This window comes from Triturus cristatus, chromosome 9 (assembly GCF_964204655.1).
Source record: "Triturus cristatus chromosome 9, aTriCri1.1, whole genome shotgun sequence".
Lineage (NCBI taxonomy): Eukaryota > Metazoa > Chordata > Amphibia > Caudata > Salamandridae > Triturus > Triturus cristatus.
This window is the reverse complement of record NC_140592.1, coordinates 1,227,998,365-1,228,022,124: the sequence shown is the minus strand read 5'-3', so window position 1 is coordinate 1,228,022,124 and position 23,760 is coordinate 1,227,998,365. Positions and strand designations below refer to the sequence as shown.

Sequence of the window (23,760 nt, the reverse complement as noted above, 5' to 3'; positions counted from 1 at the left end):
ATGCAGAACAATGTCATACATTCACCCCAGTACAGAGATCTGGGCCTAAATCCATCGTTTTTTTGCTCACCATGCCATTCCAGTTTGAACCCAGCCATATACAAATCAGTCTTGACCCTGTGCCTCATGGGAACAGTCCAGCCCGAACTGCCAAGCCAGGTCCTACTACTAATACAGCTGCTGCTACTACTACTAATAATAATACTACAACTAATTATAATAACACTGCTACTATTACTACTACTAATAATAATACTGCTGCTACTACTAATAATACTGCTATTACCAGTAACAATAATACTGCAACTACTACTGATAACACTGCTGCTGCATCTACTACTACTAATAATAATGATACTGGTATTACTACTACTACGAATAATAATACTGCTACTACTACTAAGAATAATAATAATATTCTACTACTAATGAAACTGTTGCTTGCTACTAATAATAAGGATACTGTTACTTCTGCTTATAATACTGCAACTACTATTAATAATAACAGTGCTGCTGCTACTACTAATAATATTAATACTGCTACTACCAATACTGCTACTACTAATAATAATAATACTGCTACTACCAATACTGCTACTACTAATAACTTCTGCTGCTACTGCTGATAATAATTATACTGTTACTACCACTGCTACTAATAATAATACTGCTTCTACTAATACTATTGCTATTACTATCAATAAAACTGTTGCTACTAATAATAGTGATACTGTTACTACTACTGCTTATAATAATACTGCTAATACTAATAATAATAACATTGCCGCTACTACTACTAATAATAATAATACTGCTACTACCAATAACAATAATACTGCTACTACCAATAACAATACTACTACTACTACAATTAATAGTAATGATACTGCTGCTACACATAATAAAAATACAATAATTATACTGTTACTACGACTGCTACTAATACTGTGTATACTATTATTAATAATACTGCTACTACTACTATAACTAATAAGAATAATACTGCCACTAATAATACTACTAATAATAATAATACTGATACTAATGATAATTTACTGCTACTACCAATAACAATACTACTAATGATAATAATTCTGCTACTACTACTAATAATATTTATACTGTTACTACTACTGCTACTACTAATAACATTAATATTGCTACTAGTACTACTGCTAATAATACTGTTACCACTACTAATACTACAGCGGCTACTAATAATAGTACTGCTACTAACAATAACAATAATAGTGCTACTGCAACTAATAATAATATTACTGCTGCTACGAATAATAATATTGCTACTAGCACTACTCCTAATACTAATCCTGCAACTACCAATAACAATAATAGTGCTTCTACAACTAATAATAATACTGCTGCTATGAATAATAATATTGCTACTAGCACTACTACCAATAATAATAGTGCTACTACCAATAATAATATTAGTGCTTCTACAACTAATAATGATACTGCTGCTATGAATAATAATATTGCTACTAGCACTACTACTAATAATAATACTGCTACTACCAAATACAATGATAGTGCTTCTACAACTAATAATAATACTGCCGCTACGAATAATAATATTGCCACTAGCACTACTACTAATAATAATACTGCTACTACTAATACTAAAGCTACTCCTACTAATAACATCAATAGTAATAATGATTTCAGAAGCGATTTATACTGCAGTGTGGCTGCCATCATTTGTGTATTACCAATAAACAGTGTATTGATGCCATTAGCATCTGGGATGGGTAGAAAGTGGAGACGGTTCATGCCAGGATTCCCCCTTGCCACCTGCAGTTGAGTTTGGCAGTTACTTTCTATGCTCCGAAGCCGCAGGTCTGTTACTTGTCATGCTCCGAAGCTGCAGGGCTGTTGCTTGCTATGTTCTTAAGCTGCAGGGCTGTTACTTGCCGGGCTCCAAAGCTGCAGAGATGTAACCTGCCGTGCTCTGAAGCTGCAGGGCTGTTACTTGCCGTACTCTGAAGCTGCAGGGCTGTTACTTGCCATGCTCCAAAGCTGCAGTGCTATTACTTGCCGGGCTCCGAAGCTGCAGGGCTGTTACTTGCCGTGCTCTGAAGCTGCAGGGATGTTACTTGCCGTGCTCCGAAGCTGCAGGGCTGCTGCCTGCCGGTCTCCGAAGCTGCAGGGCTGTTACTTGCCGTGCTCCGAAGCTGCAGGGCTGCTATCTGCCGTGCTCTGAAGCTGCAGGGCTGTTACCTGCTGTGCTCTGAAGCTGCAGGGCTGTTACTTGCCGTACTCTGAAGCTGCAGAGCTGTTACTTGCCATGCTCCAAAGCTGCAGGGCTGTTACTTGCCGGGCTCAGAAGCTGCAGGGCTGTTACTTGCCTTGCTCCAAAGCCGCAGGGCTGCCACTTGCTGTGCTCCGAAGCTGCATGGCTTTTACTTGCCGTGCTCCAAAGCTGCAGGAGTGTTACTTGTTGTGCTCCTAAGCTGCAGGGCTTTGCCAGCAAGCACTATACTAAAATCAGTTGCAGTGCCTTTTTCAGGAATGCCCATATCATTGTCACATAGTGAAGGACAGGCGTGTGATTGGGTTTAGGGTTCAGAGCGGAAGGACAAAATGAGGGGGAGGGGCCTACCTCGACAGGTTTCAGCCAAAGGAGCAGCAGCCTGAAGGGTCAGGACTGCCTGGACATAGCAAGCAGCCAGGTCTGAGTCACACTTTCCGGCCTGCTTGCCAGGGAAGAATCGGTACCCGACTGGAAAATTATCGCCATGCCAAGCAGAGGAACTCCAGGCAGGAGGTGACCTTCTGGGGGTCACATTGGTCAGCAGCATGAAGAGACTAGGGGGCATATGTACAAACCCTTATCGCCACGGGAACTTCACTTTTTGTGACGTTCCTGTGGTGATAGGGGCCTTGCCTCATGTACAAGGCAGCGTTAAGCCACTTAATGTGGCTTAACTCTGCTTTGTACATAAGGCACCCTTTCACGCTATGTTTAGCATGAAAGGGGCATGCAGTGGGTGTTGTGGTGGGCGTTCCACCGCAACACCCATTGTATTTGACGCTGCCCCCTATGTACAAGGATGGTGAACATAGGAGGCAGCGTCAAAATTAAGACCAAGAAAATCCTGGTCTTAAGTTGGCGAAACTAGGAGAAATGCATTATTTCTCCTCATTTTTGCTTTTTCCATGTGTGCTGCATTTGCATGGTAGAAGTGATTCAGCTCATTGTGTGTTGAGAGATGCAAAAGAGATTTGGTGCACTGTGTGGCAGGCGGGATCTGGCGCACTGTGTGGCAGGCAGTATTTGGCACACTGTGTGGCAGACGAGATTTGGCGCTGGGTGTGGCAGGCAGTCTTTAGCATACTGTGTGGCAGGCGGTATTTGGTGCAGGGTGTTGCAGGTGGGAATTGGCGCGTTGGGTGGCAGACTGGGTTTGGTGCACCGTGTGACAGGTGGGATTTGTCCCGCTGGGTGGCAGACTGTGTGGCATGCAGGATTTGGCGCTCTGGGTGGCAGACCGGATTTGTCGTACTTGGTGGCAAATCGGATTTGGTGCATTGTGTGGCAGACCGGATTTGGTGCAGTGTGGCGCAGGCAAGATTTGGCGCATTGTGTGGCAGGTGGTATTTGGCGCACTATGTGGCAGGCGGGATTTTGCGCACTGTGTGACAGGTGGGATTTAGTGCACTGTGTGACAGGTGGGATTTAGTGCATGGTGTGGCAGGTAGGATTTAGTGCATGGTGTGGCAGGAGGGATTTGGCGCTCTGTGTGGCAGCATGCGGTATTTGGCGCACTGTATGGCAGGAGGAATTTGGTGCACCGTGTGGCAGATTGTATTTGGATCACCCTGTGGCAGGCGAGATTTGGTGCAGGGTGTGTCAGGCGGGATTTGGCGCGCTAGGTGGCAGACCGGATTTGGTGCACTTTGTGGCAGGTGACATTTGGCGCTCTGGGTGGCAACCGGATTTGGCGCGCTGTGTGGCAGGCGGGATTTGGTGCACTCTGCGGCAGACTGGATTTGGTGCACTCTGGGGCAGGCAGGATTTGGCGCATTGTGTGACAGGTGGTATTTGGCGCACTGTGTGGCAGGCGGGATTTTGCGTATTGTGTGGCAGGTGGGATGTAGTGCATGATGTGGCAGGAGGGATTTGCGCTCTGTGTGGCAGCATGCGGTATTTGGCGCACCGTGTGGCAGGAGGAATTTGGTGCACCGTGTGGCAGAATGTATTTGGCTCACCCTGTGGCAGGCGAGATTTGGTGCAGGGTGTGTCAGGCGGGATTTGGCGCCCAGGGTGGCAGACCGGATTTGGTGCACTTTGTGGCAGGCGGCATTTGGCGCTCTGGGGGTGGCAGACCGGATTTGGCGTGCTGTGTGGCAGGTGGAATTTGGAGCACTGTGCGGCAGACCGGATTTGGCGCTTTGTGTGGCAGGCGGGATTTGGCTCAGCGTGTGGCAGGCGAGATTTGCTGCAGGGTGTGACAGGCGGGATTTGGCACTCTGTGTAGCAGCCGGGATTTGGTGCACTGTGTGGCAGCCAGGTAGAATTTACAGCACCGTGTGGCAGGAGGGATTTAGTGCATGGTGTGACAGGAGGGATTTGGTGCAGGGTGTGCAGGAGGGATTTGGCGATGTGTGTAGCAGACGGGATTTGGTGCAGGGTGTGCAGAAGGGATATGGCACTCTGTGCAGCAGGTGGGATTTGGTGCACTATGTGCCAGTTGGGATTTGGTGCACTGTGTGGCAGGAGGGATTTAGTGCATGGTGCGACACGAGGGATTTGGTGCACTGTGTGGCAGGTGGGATTTGGTGCACCGTGTGGCAGGAGGTATTTAGTGCAAGGTGTGGCAGGAGGTATTTGGCGATGTGTGTAGCGGACGGGATTTGGTGCAGGGTGTGCAGAAGGGATATGGCACCCTGTGCAGCAGGTGGGATTGGGTGAACTGTGGGATTTGGTGCACTGTGTGGCAGGAGGGATTTAGTGCATGGTGTGGCAGGAGGGATTTGGCGCTCTGTGTGGCAGGTGGGATTTAGTGCATGGTGTGGCAGGAGGGATTTGGCGCTCTGTGTGGCATGTGGGATTTAGTGCATGGTGTGGCAGGCGGGATTTGGCGCTTTGTGCCGCAGGCGGGATTTGGTGCACCGTGTGACAGGTGAGATTTGGTGCACCATGTGGCAGGAGGTATTTAGTGCAAAGTGTGGCAGGAGGGATTTGGCGATGTGTGTAGCAGGCGGGATTTGGTGCAGGGTGTGCAGAAGGGATTTGGCTCTCTGTGCAGCAGGTGGGACTTGGTGCACTATGTGCCAGTTGGGATTTGGTGCACTGTGTGGCAGGAGGGATTTAGTGCATGCTGTGGCAGGAGGGATTTGGCGCCCTGTATGGCATGTGGAATTTCGTGCATGGTGTGGCAGGAGGGATTTGGCGCTCTGTGTGGCATGTGGGATTTAGTGCATGGTGTGGCAGGAGGGATTTGGCGCTCTGTGCCACAGGCGGGATTTGGTGCACCGTGTGGCAGATGGAATTTGGCGCATCGTGTGGCAGGAGGGATTTGGTGCACCGTGTGGCACATGGTATTTGGCGCACCGTGTGGCAGGTGGGATTTGGTGCAGGGTGTGTCAGGCGGGATTTGGCACTCTGTGTGGCAGGCGGGATTTAGTACAGGGTGTGTCAGGCGGGATTTGGCGCTCTGTGTGGCAGGAGGGATTTGGCGCTCTGTGTGGCAGGCGGGATCTGGCGCTCTGTGTGGCAGGAGGGTTTTGGCGCTCTGTGTGGCAGGAGGTATTTTGCGTTCTGTGTGGCAGGCGGACTTGGTGCAGGGTGTTGCAGGCGGTATTTGGCACACTGTTTGGCAGGCAGTATTTGGTGCAGGGTGTGGCAGGCGGTATTTGGCGCACTGTGTGGCAGGTGGTATGTGGTGCAGGGTGTGGCAGGCGGTATTTGGCACACTGTGTGGCAGGGGTATTTGGCACACTGTGTGGCAGGGGTATTTGGCACACTTTGGCACACTGTGTGGCAGGTGGGATTTGGTGCAGGGTGTGACAGGCGGTATTTGGCACACTGTGTGGCAGGCGGTATTTGGCGCAGAGTGTGGCAGGCCGTATTTGGCACACTTTGTGGCAGGAGGAATTTGGTGCACTGTGTGGCAGGCGGGATTTGGTCCACTGTGTGGCGGGATGGATTTAGTGCAGGGTGTGGCAAGCCGGAGGTGGCGCACAGTGTGGCAGGCGGGATTTAGCGCAGGGTGTGGCAGGAGGGAATTGGCACACTGTGTGGCAGGCGGGATTCAGCACTCTGTGTGGCAGGAGGGATTTGGTGCTCTGTGTGGCAGGTGGGATTTGGCGCTCTGTGCGGCAGGCGGGATTTGGCGCTCTGTGTTGCAGGAGGGATTTGGCGCTCTCTGTGGCAGGAGGGATTTGGGGCCAGATGTATGACCCGTTTTTGCATGCTCAAACAGGTTTGCGACCCGTTTGTGCATGCAAAAAACTCATGGGCAATGTAAAAAGCCTATTTAGCGAGTCGCAATTTATTTGCAACTCTCTAAAAAGGATTTGCGACTCGCTATTAGGAATAGCGACCGCTAAGACTTGTACCAATGTTTTGCAATCGGTTTCAAAACACTCACAAATTACCACCCTCATCGAGAGGGTGGTAATGGAGTCGCAAATGGGTAGGGGTCTCCAGGGGACCCCTTCCCCTTTGTGACAGGCTCCGAAAATAATTTTTAAGGGCAGGTAGTGGTCCCAGGGACCACTGCCTGCCCTTAAAAAATTAAATGAAAACGTTTCATTCTTTGTTTTAAATGCATCCCGTTTTCATCTAAGCAAAACGGGCTGCATTTTTAAAAAACAACGGCTTTATTGCAAAACAGTCCCAGACATGGAGGTCTGCTGAGCTCAGCAGGCCACCATCCCTGGGAGGGCCTGCCATTCCCAATGGGGTCGCAATTTGCGAGTGGCTCATTAATATTCATTAGCCTCGCATTTTGTGTCCCCATTGGGAATCGCTAACAGTGTCTCTGACACTGTTGTATATTTGCGACTCGCAATTGCGACACAATTTGCGAGTCGCAAATTGGGTGGTTGTACATCTGTCCCTTGGTGCTCTAAGAGGCAGGAGGGATTTGGCGCACTGTGCGGCAGGTAGGATTTGGCACTCTGTGCAGCAGGAGGGATTTGGCGCACTCTGCAGGAGGTGGGATTTGGGGCTCTGTGCTGCAGGAGGGATTTGGCGCTCTGTGCAGCAGGTGGGATTTGGTGCACTATGTGACAGTTGGGATTTGGTGCTCTGTGTGGCAGGCAGTATTTGGTGCTCAGTGTTGCAGGAGGGATTTAGCGCACTGTGTGGCAGACGGAATCTGATGCGTGTCTATCAGGACGGATTTGGTAACTGAGTGTGCACTGCGTGGCAGTATGCATTGCGTGCAGGCCAGGTGCACCAGCCAGACAGTGTAGCACGTGTTAATTACTTTTACCTTTTATTGTGCCTGCCATCCTGCTGGAGGCTGTGTGCCCAGGCAGCCGAGACATTTTACAGCATGGGCAACACTGGCAATTGCTCAGGGCCTGCACCTTCCAAGGAGCATCCTGGGAAACCAATCTTTCTTGCTATCTCACATCTGTCTATTTCTCCATCTCATCCTTTAATATAATTATTCAAAATTGTTTAGCATCATGGGCTGTGAATTAGCAGAAAATGGGTAATAAAATACATAACTGTTCAGGACATGGGCCGCTAAAGTATGTCTTGCCCAGGCCCCTAAAATCCTTAAAATGACACTGCCGAGCAGAGGTGGGTGTTCCACGCTGGTTTCCTCAAGACTTTAGCGGCTGGGTGAGTGTGGAGTAAAGCCAGTGTACATCCCATAAAATCACATTTTAATCTGTTTCTAGGAAGGTGAACTATGAAGCTGGAGGAGCGGGTGTTCGTGCCAGGTCCTTGTGGAGAGTCGAGCCCCTTCGAATAAGGTACCCTTGCCTGTCCCTGTAGGAGTGAGACAATGCTATCCACCCTCCAGTTTTTGAAAACTTGTTCTATAATCTAATTCATATTAATTGTTCCTGTTTTCTGTATATTTGTGCTTTCTTTGGCATAAATCAACATGAGTTTTTCACTCACAAGTTGTGACATGTATCTAACTGCCGTGTGAGATGAGCATTTAGGATTGCAGATCAAGGCTCTGTGGCAGAGGCGTCCAATGCAGGAAGAGGCGAGCTGTGTCCATTCCATATTGTCAGCCTATTATCATAACATTTTCATATGGTGAAACTAAATGGAAATCATTTATAAAGGCACAATCTGACATGTAGCAGGATCTCCTGGGCCAATGTTGGACACCTTTGGCCTTAGGTATTCGATTGATGTGAGTCACACAGTGGTAGCCCCCTTTGTAGACCTCATGATTATCCTATGAATCTAGCCAAGATGAGCCTCCCAAAAATTCCGAAGTGTCATTTGAAGAAGCCCAGAGGCCTGATTTATTGTTTTGGGGATGGGTACTCTGTCGCAAACACGATGGATATCCTGTTAGCCATATTAAAAGTGCATTAGGACCTAATAAAGCTAAGAGGTGGAGAGGATATTGGTCACGTTTGGGAAGGAGCACCTTTCGGCAAACTCTCAGTAACGCTCAAAGGCACTGGAACCTTGGACATAATCCAATTGTCAAACCTGCTCAGCTCTGGAAGATCTACCCTGTCTTCTCCGAAGTTTGCCTGTTATTGGGTCAGTTTAGATGATACCTCTCATTTCACTGGCCTGTGTCCCTTTCTGTTATTCTTAAAGGTACAGTATCTTTCGATGCTCATTTTGTATATACTCACCACCTCAGTGATCGTTCTAATGCTTTTATCCATCCGCATATACACCCAACCATCTATCGATCGTCCATCATCCATCTACCCATCCAAGCAGCCACCACTCCTCCCAACAGCCCATCCATCAGTCTCTCGGTCCATACATACATTCGTCAACCTGACCACTTTCATTAACATTTTCCTCCTCTTAATCACCCATCCGCGCATCTCTTCATCCGCATGTACATTCATCCATACATTTACTCACCAATCCAAATCCATGCCTACTTTCATGCATCCATCCATCCATCCTTAATTCATTCATCCACTGCCTTTATCATCCTTTCTTTGCCTCCCTTTATCACCCAAACACCCACAGCCTTTATCATTTATGGGTGCACTATCTTTATCATCCCTTCATGTACTGCTTTTACCATCCATCCATCCGTGCTCCCGTCCACTCATCTTCCATCCGGCCAACATCCATCTGTGCGTCCGTCCACCCATTCACCCACCCACCCAATTTCCATCCATCCATCCATTACCTTTTTCATTCATCCACCCAATGCCTTTATCATTCGGCCTTCCATTCACTGCCTTGCCACCCATCCAGATCCTCTTTGATTCATCCATCTGTCGTCGTCCGCCATCCCATCTACCTATAATCTGCCCGCTGCATTTGTCAGCCTCCACCCTCGTGCCCATGCCTTTGTCGGGTGTTTGTCCCATGTCCCCCCTCCGTCGCCCATTCATGTCATGCCACCCTCACCTCCTTGTTACGTACCATACATAGTGTGACCAACCGTCCGTAAATTTCACGGACCGTCCGTTGTTCACGAGGATCCCTTTTACGGACGCCTTTTGCCCGTAATTTTAGGTATTGCAGGGAACAGCACTGTTCTCTGCATGAAGCCTCAACTCTCTGATGGGGCTGCCTGCACTCATCCTCAGAGCACAAGAGCAGACCCATCCGGGCCTTTGTCATTCTTTATGGGGCTGATGATTGCCACATACAGAATGACAATGGGTCAGTCTGGGCTGCAAAGCATGTGGTGGCCTCCCCCAGCCTTGGTCCAGGGCAGGGCATTCTGTCAGATGGAAGAAATGTGCTGAAACGCCAATGCTGCTACTTGTGAATCCAGGTAAAGAAAAGATGCTGGTGAAAGAAATTAACAAGAAGGGGCTAGAGTTCTTTAACAGTCTCATCATTTTAGAACTGATGCATTTTCTATATCATATTTAATCAAGCCATGGTTGCTGCTTTTTTATTTTATGCAATTAACAACCATTGACAAAGCCAATAGTTCTCTTCCAGGGGATCCTCATCAAAGTCATAAGCACTAGAATATTCCCGCCCATGCGCGGGACCCCAGAAACACAATAATATATGTGACAAACATATATGTATCTCCACATATATACACATATATATATGTATATACATAATAAAAAAGTACAAATGCAGCCTTTCATAACCAGAGCTGAATAATGCTGTCAGGCTCCCCTGTATATTATAAACAATATATTAAAAAACAGGGAAAAACAAAGCAAAGCATGTTTGAAAACTGTTTTAATGCTTAGCATATAGCACAATCCCTCAGATAGGATTGAAAACATTGACAGCTCACAGGCTGCATTGTAGAAAACTACAGCCTAGAAAGGCTGGAAAGCTAACTCATAGCAACATATGAATAAACTGGTGCCGTGCCTTTAAGGCAGCCATGACCCCTAGCTTCCCATCATGCCTCAGGGGTGACAGTTAGGTCAGTTGTTCTTTCCGGCTCCTTTAGTCAGGACCCTGGTTACACAGCTCCACTTTTTTCTGGTTTTACTCAGAAATAATCTTCAAATTTCAGAAAAAATGTATCTTACTTTGACGTTTTACATTTAGTCAAGTAAGGTGTTCTCTTTTTCTGACTGATTTTGGCATTTTTTACCACTTAAAATGCCATCCCTTTTTGATCCCTGCCCTTCTTGTGGTAAAAAGAAGGCCAGGTCAGACTCTCATGCAGTCTGTATTCTCTGTCTGCCTAAGGATCATGCTCCCAAGACTTGTCCTCATTGCCAATCTCTCTCTAAAAGCACTTTGAAAGACAGAGAGCGTATACGTCTTTATGGGCTGGCAGAAAAGGCTTCCAGAGGCAGGTCACCGGTGCGGAAGAGCTCTAAGAGGCCCAGATTCTCTTCTAGAAGCAGGAATCCATCAGCGTCGGGCTCGGCGCTGAAAAAACTACCACCGGTGGGACATACGTCCAAGAAAAGACCTTCGACGGCGGGCTCGCCGTCAAGAGAAAGCAGACATGCAGGTACGTCACTACATTCAACGTCGACGTCGAAGAATCGTGAGCCTCCGCCGTAGTCAACCCGGCGGCGATCGGCGTGGAGGAGTTCAAGTCCGCCACCGACGTAGAAGTCCTTCGGCGTCGTCTATCCAGCGATGCTCGACATCGAGGCGAAGAAGTATCCTAGCGTCATCGACGAGACATTCGACGACGAGACATTCGGCGTCGAAACACATGGAGTTGACGCCGAAATCGATCCCAACACAAATTTCGACGTCTAGAGGAAGATCTAGATCGACATCGACAAGGGCTCCGTCAGAGCAGGTTATACGCTCGACGTCGAGACCCACATCAGTGAGATCTGGAGATGGTTTAGTGGTGTTGGTGCTGAGCCAGCGTCACTGCACTCATCCTCTCACTCCTCGAGACGTCCTTCAGCGCATTCACCATCTGCGTCCCCAGAACGTCATTCGAGGAGGTCACGACAAGGATCTCTGTCACATCACAGGAGGGCTTCCCCTTCTGTTCACCTATCTCCAAGATGGCTTTTACCAATCCATCACTGGAGTAAAAATCCGGTGGGAGAAGCAAGAAGGGAGGAAGAATATACTAGTCCCATCCACAGATCTCCTCTACAAAGATTAGTGGATAGATCGCCTTCACCTACATGTCAGCGTTGTGCTGGAAGATCGCGAGAGCGCAGGCCCTCTACTTCCCATCGCCAAAGAAGGAGGTCTCCTGCATGGTCATCTTCCTCCACTCGCACCTCTAAAAGAGACTATTCACCTACTCTATCGGACAGCCCTCAGTCAACAGTGTCTCCGATAGATGATATTAACACTTATCATGACGTGCTACAAAGAGGGGCCCAGAAGCTGAACATTGAAATGTCCACTCCTCAGGTCGCGACAACGGTGATCTTTGAGACGCTACATCAAAGATCTGCGTCTCGTCCGTTGCTGGTTCCTGGGCTTCTGGAACCAGTTATGGACATATTCCTAACCCCCTCTATTATTAAGGCTGCACCAGCGACAATTCACAAAAAATACAAACTGGCTGACACGGACCCGTTTTTTTTAAAAACAGATCCGCCTGCAGATTCAGTTATCGTCGCAGCGGCACGAAAAACGCACTCAGTCTCTGCTCATTCATTGGTCCCCCCGGACAAAGAGAGTAAGTCCCAGGATTCTTGGGGACGGAAGGTTTGTGGGTCTGCAGCGTCATCACTAAAAGTCTCCAGCGCAGCAGCCTTATTGGGGCGCTACGACAGAGCGTTATGGGACTCTTTGGATCAATTCAAAGAGAAGCTTCCAAAGGAGGATCAAAAGGATTTTGAGGAGGTCATCACAGAAGGATCCCTGGTGGCTAATCAAATGATTATTGAGGAGGTCATCACAGAAGGATCCCTGGTAGCTAATCAAATGATTAGCACGGCAGCGGATGGTGCCACGCTATCGGTGCATTCTTATGCGCACGGCATTTGCGCTAGGAGGTCTGCCTGGTTAAGGCTAACAGCTCTCAAACCAGATGCTCAGCAGAGGATCCTTAACCTACCTTTTTCTGGCTCCTCATTGTTTGGCTCCCATACAGATGAGGAGATGGCTAGAATGAAAGCCGAATTAGACACTCTGAAGGCGGTGGGATTGGAGAAGAAGAAAAAATTCAGACGGAGATACAGACCCAACCAGCGCAAGGGCTACCAACAGAGGGTTCAATCCCCTCAGTGGTCCCAAAACAAGAATCAAGGAAGATGACAATTCCAAAGCCGAAAGTCAAACAGAGGTAGAGGAGGTAATCAGCAGCAGTCCTCTACCACGGCTAGATCAGCAGGGAAGCAATGAGCAAGTGCTTCCTCTGGCGCCGTTGCCCACTCCAGTGGGAGGAAGTGTGTCACATCATCTGAAAGAGTGGTGCAACATAACAAAAGATCGTTGGGTGCTCAGTATACTGTGCAATGGATACGCACTAAGTTTCCGTGTGTCTCCAAAGGACATCCCTCCAAAAAGATCTCGTCCTCACCAGCTAAAGTTACTACGACAAGAAGTGGTGACCCTTCTGCGAAAAAAGGCCATAGAGAAGGTTCCTCCCTTTCAGTGGGGGAAGGGAGTGTATTCCAGGTACTTTCTTGTGCCAAAAAGAGATCAAGAGCACAAATTCAGACCTATCTTGGACCTTCGATCACTGAACAAAGTCATGTTGAAAGAGGAATTTTGCATGCTGGCGCTTCATCAAATATGTCCACATCTGCAAGCAGGAGATTGGATGTGTTCAGTGGATCTCCAGGATGCGTATTTCCACATACCTATAATTCCCCGTCATCGCAAATATCTGCGATTCGTGGTTGGCAGCAATCACTACCAGTTCAGGGTGTTGCCCTTCGGACTAAAATCTGCCCCACAAGTCTTTACCAAGTGCATGGCGGTGGTAGCAGCGGCTCTACACAGAAAAGGTCTGTTCGTGTATCCGTACTTGGACGATTGGCTCCTGAAAGGGCCATCCCCTCAGCAAGTAAAGTCCGACTTACAAACGTGTCTATCTCTACTGCACAGGCTAGGTCTGCACGTGAATATGGAGAAATCGGTTCACCGGCCCACTCAGGTGATCCATTATCTGGGCTCCACTCTGGATACAGATACCTAGGAAGAGCGTTTCCTTCAGAGCAGAGACTTTCCTCAATTCAACAGAAGTGCAGAACTCTTCTCCAGACAACTCGTCCGACGGTCCGGCAAGTGGCGTCTCTGCTAGGATCAATGGCATCCTGCATATTTCTCATTCCCAACGCCAGACTGAGAATGAGGCCCTAGCAACAGGACATAGAGGACAAGTGGGACCAAACATCGGGTCGCTGGGAGGATCGAATTGTACTTTCGCAAGCGGAAAAGTCATCCATATGATGGTGGACTCGGCCAAACAACCTCGTAGTCGGAGTCCCCTTCCATCAGCCAGTGCCAATACAGTCCTTGGTAACGGATGGATCTCTGCAAGGATGGGTTGCCTACAGATGCAGATGCGATGGTCCATCAAGGAACAGTCCTTCCATATAAACATGCTGGAGCTGCGGGCAGTCCATCTAGCTCTGAACGCTTTTCAGCCCTCGATCACATCCAACTCGATCCGGGTCCAAACAGACAACACGACCACCATGTATTACCTCAAAAAACAGGGTGGTACACGTTCTCGTCCTCTGTCCCTGGAAGCTTAAACGATATGGCACTGGCTTCTAGCCCGAGGCCTCTCCATCACAGCGGTGCACCTTCCAGGGGAGCAAAACGTGCGAGCAGACGCACTCAGTCGGCACTTCGAAGATCAGCCAGACTGGGTGCTAAACGACGAGGTAGTGGCAGAAATTTTCCTTCAGTGGGGACAACCTTCCATAGATTTGTTGCAGACGATCAAAACAAAAAATGCCACGCCTTCGCCTTCAGGTTCCACCGTCCAGGGACGAGGGGAAATGCTCTTTTGATGGATTAGTCCGGAATATTTGCATACGCCTTTCCTCCCCTGCCTCTGATCCCGAAGGTGGTATCCAAGCTCATCCGATCCAACATGTCAATGATCCTGATAGCCCCAGACTGGCCTCGTCAGTGGTAGTACCCAGATCTCTTACAGCTGTCGGTGCACCCCCACAGGAGGCTTCCTTACAGATCGGACCTACTGACCAAGATGGACGGGAAGATTCTACATCCCAACCTTCCCTCGCTGAACTTGGCAGCATGGCACCTGAGGTCTTGCAATATGGACATTTGAATTTACCGCAGGACTGTATGCATATACTAAAGGAGGCAAAGAGACCTTCCACGAGGACGTCATACTCCTTTAAGTGGAAAAGATTCTACTTGTGGTGCACTCGTAATCATTTTAATCCTACCACAGGGCAGGAGGAGGTAATTCTTCCTTACCTCCTGTACTTGGCTAAATCAGGTTTGAAGTATTTCTCGATCAGAGTGCACTTAGCGGCCATTACGGCCTACAGAAAGTCCCCAAACCAGCCTTCCTTTTTTCAACTACAGGTGGTCAAGGATTTCCTACAGGGGTCGAAGAAAGTGTATCCCCCTGTTCGGCCTCCTTCTCCTCCTTGGGAGTTGAATCTAGTCCTCTCTAGATTGATGGGTCCTCCTTTTAAGCCCATCCATAAAGCCACGTTGCAACATTTGATATGGAAGACCGCTTTCTTAGTCGCGATAACATCAGTGCGCAGAGTAAGTGAAATTCAAGCGCTGTCTTCAAAAGAGCCATATATTATCTTTCACCACAACAGGGTGGGGTTAAGAACTCACCCTGCTTTTTTGCCAAAAGTTGTCTCTGATTTTCACGTTAATCAGTATATTTCCCTACCGTCCTTTTTTCCCAATCCCGCTACTCCTGCGGAAAGGTCACTCCACTCCTTAGACCTTAAGAGAGTGCTCAAGTTATATTTGGTGTGAATGAAGGACATACGAAAATCAGAACAATTGTTTTTAAATTATGGTTCCATGAGGACAGGCTTCCCAGCTTCCAAAAGGTCCATTTCCAGATGGATAGTGTCCTGTATAAAATTGGCCTACCAGCTGGCAAATAAACCCCTATTGTTGTCACCTAAATCACACTCCACTATGGGGAAAGTAGCTACAATAGCAAGGCAGCAACCTGGAGATCGGTACACACTTTCACATGAATCCGATTCCAGGGCGGATACTCAAGTAGGCCAAGCCTCATTGAGAAATCTGTTCAGATAATAAAATATCTGAGTTTTCAAGTTTAGTTATCTGAGCTTGATTGTTAATTGTTTCTTTCCTTTGCCCGCAGTGGAAGAGGTGAGGCTCGCTATTCTATTCTAGTGCTTATAACTATTGATGAGGATCCCCTGGAAGAGAAGGATTAGTTACTTACCTGTAATCCTAGTTCTCTTCCAGGGGTATCCTCATCAAAGTCATAAGCAACCCTCCCACCTCCCCGGGCAAAGGAACCTTATTTTTAAGGAATTGTCAACTCTTTGTGTCATGTTTTGGTGTCACCGCAAAGAACAACTGACCAAACTGTCACCCCTGAGGCATGATGGGAAGCCAGGGGTCATGGCTGCCTTAAAGGCACGGTGCCAGTTTATTCATATATTTTTTTTTTTTAATGTTTTTATTGAGCAGAATAGAGCAGGGGAAGAAAAAAAAAAGACAGTTTTTAAAGCAATTTTACAGTCTCTTTCTATTACATGTATACATCTGGAACAACACATCCTGGCATACCAATCTATCAAGGATACAAAAAGTGTAGACCTGCTAAAGTGCAATGTGCAGTGCAATTGGGCCCTCGACAGTTCAACAATGGATGTGTCAAAATACTTATAATGAATACCATATAAATAATCTAAAAAAGTATAGAACTCCTAAAGTGCAATGTACAGGACTGTAAGACTTACTTCTAAACTTCAATTTTATCTTGATAACAGTTTATCTACTAGCCTGCAGTCAATAATATGACTACACCCCTCATTATCATCGTATTTAATCTTTTCATCAACTCAGAGATAAATTGTGCAAAGATACAAATTTTCTTAAAGTGCAATATGCGTAAGTGACATGTGCTAAAGTGCATTACTTTATCTGATGACCTCTGCTCCACAGTAAGAGAAACATTTGCTTTATCCCCTTCATTTTTCCCGGCATGTTTTAATCTGTTTCATCAAATCTACAATAAATTGTGCAAAAATGCAAATTGTCCTAAAGTGCAACATGCTAAGGTATTTAGAGCTAAAGTGCTGTGCCACTACCATACTAAAAATGTTTTTTATATAGCTTGATACTTATCTAAAAATTTCCAAACCAAAGTACATTTTTTTACTGCCCCAATCCGCTTGGCATTTGCTTCTTCATATCTCCTGGTCCTCCACATTTTAATTAACCATTCCGAGTAAGTAGAAATCTGTTCTGTATGCCACTTTTGCAAAATCAATGACCATGCTATTGCCGCGCCAATAGCCACGAACGTTGCTTCTGCTTTATTTAGGTCAGTTCTTACTCTAGAGATCCCAAACAGTGCTACCTCTGTTTCAGGATCGATATCTTTACCCATTGCATTGCTTATAGCCGAAAAAAAAATCTTCCAAAAAATCTGAAGTTTTGGGCATGTAAAACAGATATGTAGCCAGTCTCCCTCTCCCAAGGCCTGGCACCGGAAGCAATTGTTAACAACCCCGGCATAGCGTTTATTTAATACTGCCGGAGTATAGTATGCCATCCACCTTGAAAGGAAGGCCATCCTTTTGAAATTGGCCGCTCTCAATCCCTTATTACCCATTAATGCAATCTGTTGCCACTCTTGCTGGGAAAATTTGCAGTTCGTTTCTTGAATGGTTTTTTCCAAGAAAGTTTCAACTAAGGGAGCTGACCTCTGTTTTAAAAGTAGAGAGTACCAATTACCTACGCCTTGAATTCTCATCTTATAAAGTGCGTTCACAAGTCCCCCTACTACCTGGTCTGGGCCGATATCATATTTTTTGATCAGATGCGAGATCTGCAAATATTCCAAAAATCCAGGTTTCGCCATATTCCCACATCTGGCTATAACCTGTTCCCAGGACATAAAGGTTTGAACTATAAAAAAGCTACCTAACTCAAAAAAACCATTGTCCTTCCATTTTGTTAACAGGCGAGAATGCATCTGCAGCCCCAGAGTTCTAATTTCTTCGAGATTTAAAAAAATGTAGCCAGAAGAGTTAGTTTGTTTAAAAAAGCATAGAAGGCGCTTGGAAAAGTCTCGTATTGTCTTATAGCGGGATTTCTTAGGTAATTTGGTTATTTTAAGAAAGGCAGATAATTATGTTCCAGATTCACTAAGCATTTTTTCATAGTAAAAAATTTCTGTTGAATCTTTACAATCAAGTAGACGGGCAGTTATATCCAGAAGGGCAGCCTCATAATAGATTTGGATATTAGGTAGAGCCAATCCCCCCTGGTCTATTTCTAATTGTAGTGTGGAAAGTTTAACTCTGGAGGTCTTGTTATTCCAAATAAATTCTCTAAACATTGAATCAATTTCTTTAAAAAATTTTACATTTATCTTAAGAGGAATATTAATAAATAAAAAATTCAATAAGGGTAGAATAGACATCTTTAAAAGCCCGACCCGGCCTATCAAAGTCAATGGTAGTATAGACCACTTGTCCAATAAACTTTTGATCTTACATTTCATTGTCAAGTAATTCAAGCTAAAAAGTAGATCAGCTTGGCCAGAGACGTAAATACCCAGATACCTTATTGGGTCTGTTTTCGTCGCCTGGGGTTTTAAATTCTGGGGTAAGAAATTATAGTCATTATTTAATATTAACATTTCTGTTTTATTTTCATTTATTTTATATCCCCCAATTTGTTCAAATCTTCTAAACTCCGTTAATACCTCGCTCCAGTTCATTTCATCCGGATATAGGTACAAGATTATATCGTCTGCAAATAATTTCATTTTTGGCATCCCGTCAATGGGAGCTCTAATTAAGAGATTATCCCTTATTCTACAAGCCAATGGCTCTATAAAAAATGTAAACAAGATGGGCGAAAGGGGGCAGCCCTGCCTAGTCCCTCGTTTTATTTCTATTTCCCCAATTGATTCACCATTTATAATTAGTTTGGCATGAGCTCCTTGATATATATTCTTTAACATTTTAATAGTTTGGCTAGGAAACCCAAACTTAGATAAACCGATAAAAAGAGCTTCCCAATTCACTAGATCGAACGCTTTTTCGGCATCGACCATTGTGATAAAAATGGGTAGTTTATTTACAGTGGCAAAGTCTAAAGTCTGAATTAAAAATCGGGTATTTGTTGACATATATCTACCTAAGATAAACCCAGTCTGATCTGGATGAATTAAGACTTGGGCTATGGGTGTAAAGCGCTGGGCCCAGATTTTCATTAATATTTTAAAATCTGCGTTCAAAAGGCTGATTGGTCTATACGAATTCACATCTTTTTCATTCTTCCCCTTTTTAACAAAACTAATCAAAATAGACTCCGTGAAAGTTCTGGGAACCTTACCGCCGTGTTTGATATAAGTAAATATTTTTTTAAGAAAGGGAGTTAGTATCTTCTTAAAAGTTTTATATAGCTCAATCGGGAGCCCGTCCGCTCCACAGGCTTTTGCCCCTGGAATTAGTCCTATGGCCTTTTCTATTTCGTCTTTGGATATATCTATCTGAAGCTGTTTTACCATTTCTCTTGTAAGACTGGGTGTCTCAATCTGGTCTACTCCAACCTGATATTCAGTTGCGTATAATTTAGTGTAGTGTTCCAAGAATATTTGCGCAATCTCTCCTTTTTCAGTTAAAAGGCCATTATTTCTGGGGTCCATGATTTCGCTGACTCTTGCTTAGTTTTAGTAGCGCCAGCAAGCATTTTACCAATCAGCTGGTTTTCTTCATAGACCCGTTGCTGGTACGCTCTGGAGCTCGCTATCTCTTCTAAAATAAAAAATTCTTTCAATTCATATTTAGCTTTGATCAGATGTCTTTTATCCTCCTCTAATGTTGCAGTCCGATTATTTACTGCCTTTGTTGCCTTTTCGACATTCTGTTGGTGATTATTAATTTTTTCTCTCCTCTGTTTCGTTGCAGCCGAGTAGGCTATTATTTGGCCCCTTAGAGCAGCCTTGAACCCCCCCATACAGAGAATATGTCTGCCGTGTTCTCGTTTCTACTAAAAAATTATTTTATCCATTCCTCCGTGTTATTTACCCACTGGCTATCCTGTAAGAGGAGTCGATCCATCTGCCACTTGGATCTTGATCTCACCTTTTCATTAATTTTAATCTCCACTTTTATTAGGGAATGATCCGAAAACGGGTTTGTCAAAATTTGTGTACTCTTATACCCCAAAGATTTATTTATTAAAAAAAAATCAAGCAAACCGAGCTCATGCAAACCGAGGATGACCGCTACGGAGCACCACGCCTCCACGTAGCGGCAGGAGACCCGTGACCTGAGTCCTAGGTCCCGCCCCCAGACTCGAACCGGCAATGGCGACGACAACGCGGAGGACGCGCTGAGAAAGTAGATGCGATCCCCCCCCCCTCAAGATGCAGCGCTGCAGCGACCCTGAAAAGGAGGAAAAGCGTGAATGCCGGGAGCAGCGCTGAGGGGCAACAAGAGCTTACCAGACGGTAAAAAAAAAAAAAACTTGGCGTTAATGGTGCCCGTTATGTTGCTCTGCGGCTCCATTGTAACAGCTGATGCACTGAAGACACGGAGGTTGTGGAGGTATTGAGGTAATCTGCCTGCTTCTCTACGGATGCTCAGTAGACGATCTGCGGCTGCATTTTTTAAATACTGAATAAACGGTATCGACAGGAGAGAGAGAGGTGAGGAGTGGTGGTAATAAGGCTGAGGCTGATAAGGCAAGGGGCTAGGAAAACGTATGGACAATAGCGGCGATAGTGGTAAAAAAATCGCAACCGGCCCATAGCAACAAAAAAAAAAGGGGGGAGAGGAGGAAAAAAAAAAAAGGAAAATGGGGAAACAATTAAAGGACTGCAACATCTCGAATAAGGCTAATAAGGAAAACATGGCCCGTCTTAAAAAATCTCGCCAGACCTTGGCTAAAAAAGCGATATTGCGTGGTGCTAAGGCTAACCCCACTTCACCGGGCGCTGAAACTACCTCAGAAAGTTCTGAGGAGGGATCTCCGGCAAGGTATCCTGCACCTCTACAGGATGATGGATTTCTTGATCAAGCCCCCCCCCCTGTGGACACCGAGCCAGGCCTGTCCAAAGAAACTATACCAGCCTCTATACCAAATCAAAGAAGTGATAGAAAAGAATTTAAAGAGATCAAGGAGTTTCCTCTATTCACTAGCAAATCCACCCCAAGGGCTCTTCGCCCTGCTCCTCCTCCTCAGGTGTCTCTATTCAAGGGCCGACTGATATATTAACTACAGAAAATGGTACGGGAGGTGTTGATAGCCACCCTGGGACGATGCAACAGATTACCGAAATATCTGGTTCGGTGGCTCTTCCGCATAAACAACTGAAATTCCAGATGAAGCAACCACAACCGCAGTCTCAAGTACGAGCAGAGCAAACTGAGCAAAATCGCTTGACATATAATTCCATGAATTCTTTGAATATAATGAATAAGGAAATAGAGAACACCGATCACCCGCTCCAGGAACTACTCCATGAAAACAGCGATTCAATGACAGAGGTACCAACAAGCCCATTTAAAGGGCTAGCAGCTGTCACTCCACTGGGAAGTAGGAAAGCTGCCCCAGCGGAGATCGTAGCTCTCTCTCCAACTTTCCTGAGCCCAGCAGTGTTCAAGGCAGGCGGGGTGAATGCTGGTACGAGAGATCAACTTACCAACGTTTGCCAAAGTTCTGAAATTAAGACAACGCATCAACTAGATATCAAAGATATGTTAAATCTTATCCTCGAAGAAATACGAGACATGAAAATTTCACAACAAGTAGAGATTGCTGCGCTCCATACAAGATTAGGAAAGATGGAAGAGACAATGGCTGGACTCCCGAATAGACTACAGGAGGTGGAGTCTCGGGTCTCAACGCTAGAGGATCAAGTATTTACTGCAATGGGAGAGGTCAAAGAGGTTAAAAAAAGACACTTACTGTTGAAGCCAAGCTGGAGGAGCTTGAAAATTATTCTCGAAGATCGAACCTCAGAATTGTTGGGGTTCCGGAAGGGCTAGAAGGAGCCCAAACAATCCAGTGGGCGACCTCATTCATTAAGAAGCAAGTCCTGCCAGAACTTGATGGAGATCTCACAATAACAAGAGCTCATCGAGTACCTGCACAACCCTTTCCTAATTCTACATATCCTAGAACAATACTACTTAATTTTTCTGACTATAGGATTAAGGAAAGAATTTTAGCGAGGGCGTTCCAGCAGAGACAGTTTCCAGTTACGGAGACCTGTAAATGTAGAATATTCGCAGACATGACAGCAGCTGCTGCTCGCCGGAGGAAAGAATTTGTTAAAATTCTTCAATTATTTAAAGCGCATGCGCCCAAGCTACTATTGCTCATCAATCAAAACTCAAAGTGCTGGTGAAAGGAAAGTTTTTTCTGTTTTCTGATTTGGAAGAGGCTCAGGCCCTGCTGAAGGAAATTTCGGAAGGTTCTAGTAGATGATGGCAATTGGTAGATGTAATGTAATGCAAGAGATTCTGGGTGTGAGGGGGTGCGAGGTGGGGGAAGTTAAAAAAAAAAATGTGTTTTTTTTTGCTGTCGTTACATCCTGTGATTCTATGGATATGACTTAATTCGATTATGGGTTTAAGTAATTGGTTAAGCATATAGGGTTCTATAATAATCATAGGGCACAGGAGGGTGGGGGATACAAATGAATAAACGGCAAAAAAAAAAAAAAAGGGAAAAAAACTTTTTAAGAATGGGTGGGATCTGGGGATAAGGGCGGGTTCATCCTGGGCGTAACTCCAAGACGCCCATAAGGTTTTTGGGAGGGTTGCAATGTGGGCTGCGTGGCAGCTAGGGGTTTTTCCACAATGCAAGGGGAGGGCAAGTGGTAGGGGGTGGGGACTGGGAGGACCTTGGGTTAGCTGGGGGGGGTGTAAAAGCAAAATAAAAATGAGCAGAAGTCGAGCAGAAGCTGAAAAGGTTAAATTAGCTAAGCAATGGAAGGTTAAAATAGATAGACGATGGGTAGTTTATGTTTTTTCAGGCAACAGGTGGAAAGTAGTTAGTGGAAGGAAGATGGAATTATATAGGATATGACAAACTCGTGTACTATCTACTCTCTAAATGTTAACGGGATCTTAAATAAGCAGAAATACGGAGGCCTGATTAGATGGCTTACCTCCCTGACACCTCAAGTCCTGTTTCTACAAGAAACACATTTAAAATCAAATTCTCCAAATTTATTTCTTCCTCGTTGGTTTTCTCATGTCTTTTTCGCCTCTGCCGGACTGGCTTGCAGAGGAGTTGCTATTTATTTTTGTAAAAATCTTCCTTGGGAATTTGGTCACATAGTAAGAGATCCTCTGGGTAGATGGATCTGGGTTGAGGCCAGATTAAAGGGCGCTACATATAATTTTGTGAATTATTATGCCCCTGTAATGGATGACAACGCAGCTGTAATTAAAATAGGGGAAATATTACGGGGGAGACCGGGAAAAATTATTTGGGGTGGAGATTTCAACTTCATCCAAAACTTAAAAAAAGATACCTCAAATAGGAAAAAAAAGAGATGAAACCCCAAACCAAGAAAGCGCTAGCAGGCTTAATAGCAGAACATGTCTTAATAGATCCTTGGCGTGATGCTAATCCCTTTAAGATGGAATTTACTTGTTATTCTAATAAATACAATACAGCATCCAGAATTGATTTTTTTTAAATAAAAGTTTATTCATATGTTGCTATGAGTTAGCTTTCCAGCCTTTCTGGGCTGTGGTTTTCTGCAATGCAGCCTGTGAGCTGTCAATGCTTTCAGTCCTATCTGAGGGATTGTGCTAAATGCTAAGCATTAAAACAGTTTTCAAACATGCTTTGCTTTGTTTTTCCCTGGTTTTTAATATATTGTTTATAATATACAGGGGAGTCCTTACAGCATTATTCAGCTCTGGTTATGAAAGGCTGCATTTTTACTTTTTTATTATGTATATACATATATGTATGTGTATATATGTGCAGATACATATATGTTTGTCACATATATGATTGTATTTTTTGGGGTTCCGCGCATGGGCGGGAATATTCTAGTG

At 45.6% G+C, this 23,760-nt stretch overlaps 1 protein-coding gene across 4 annotated transcripts in view; it reads left to right on the top strand.

The window, feature by feature from the left end:
* The window catches only part of RYR3 (ryanodine receptor 3), a 2,047,168-nt gene that overhangs the window by 578,355 nt on the left and 1,445,053 nt on the right, over positions 1-23,760 (top strand). For all 4 annotated transcript variants that reach the window (XM_085627314.1, XM_085627313.1, XM_085627312.1 and 1 more), the window contains one exon: positions 7,882-7,956. In XM_085627314.1, the coding sequence (XP_085483440.1) occupies positions 7,882-7,956 (75 nt within the window). The remainder of the gene's footprint in view (positions 1-7,881; positions 7,957-23,760) is intronic.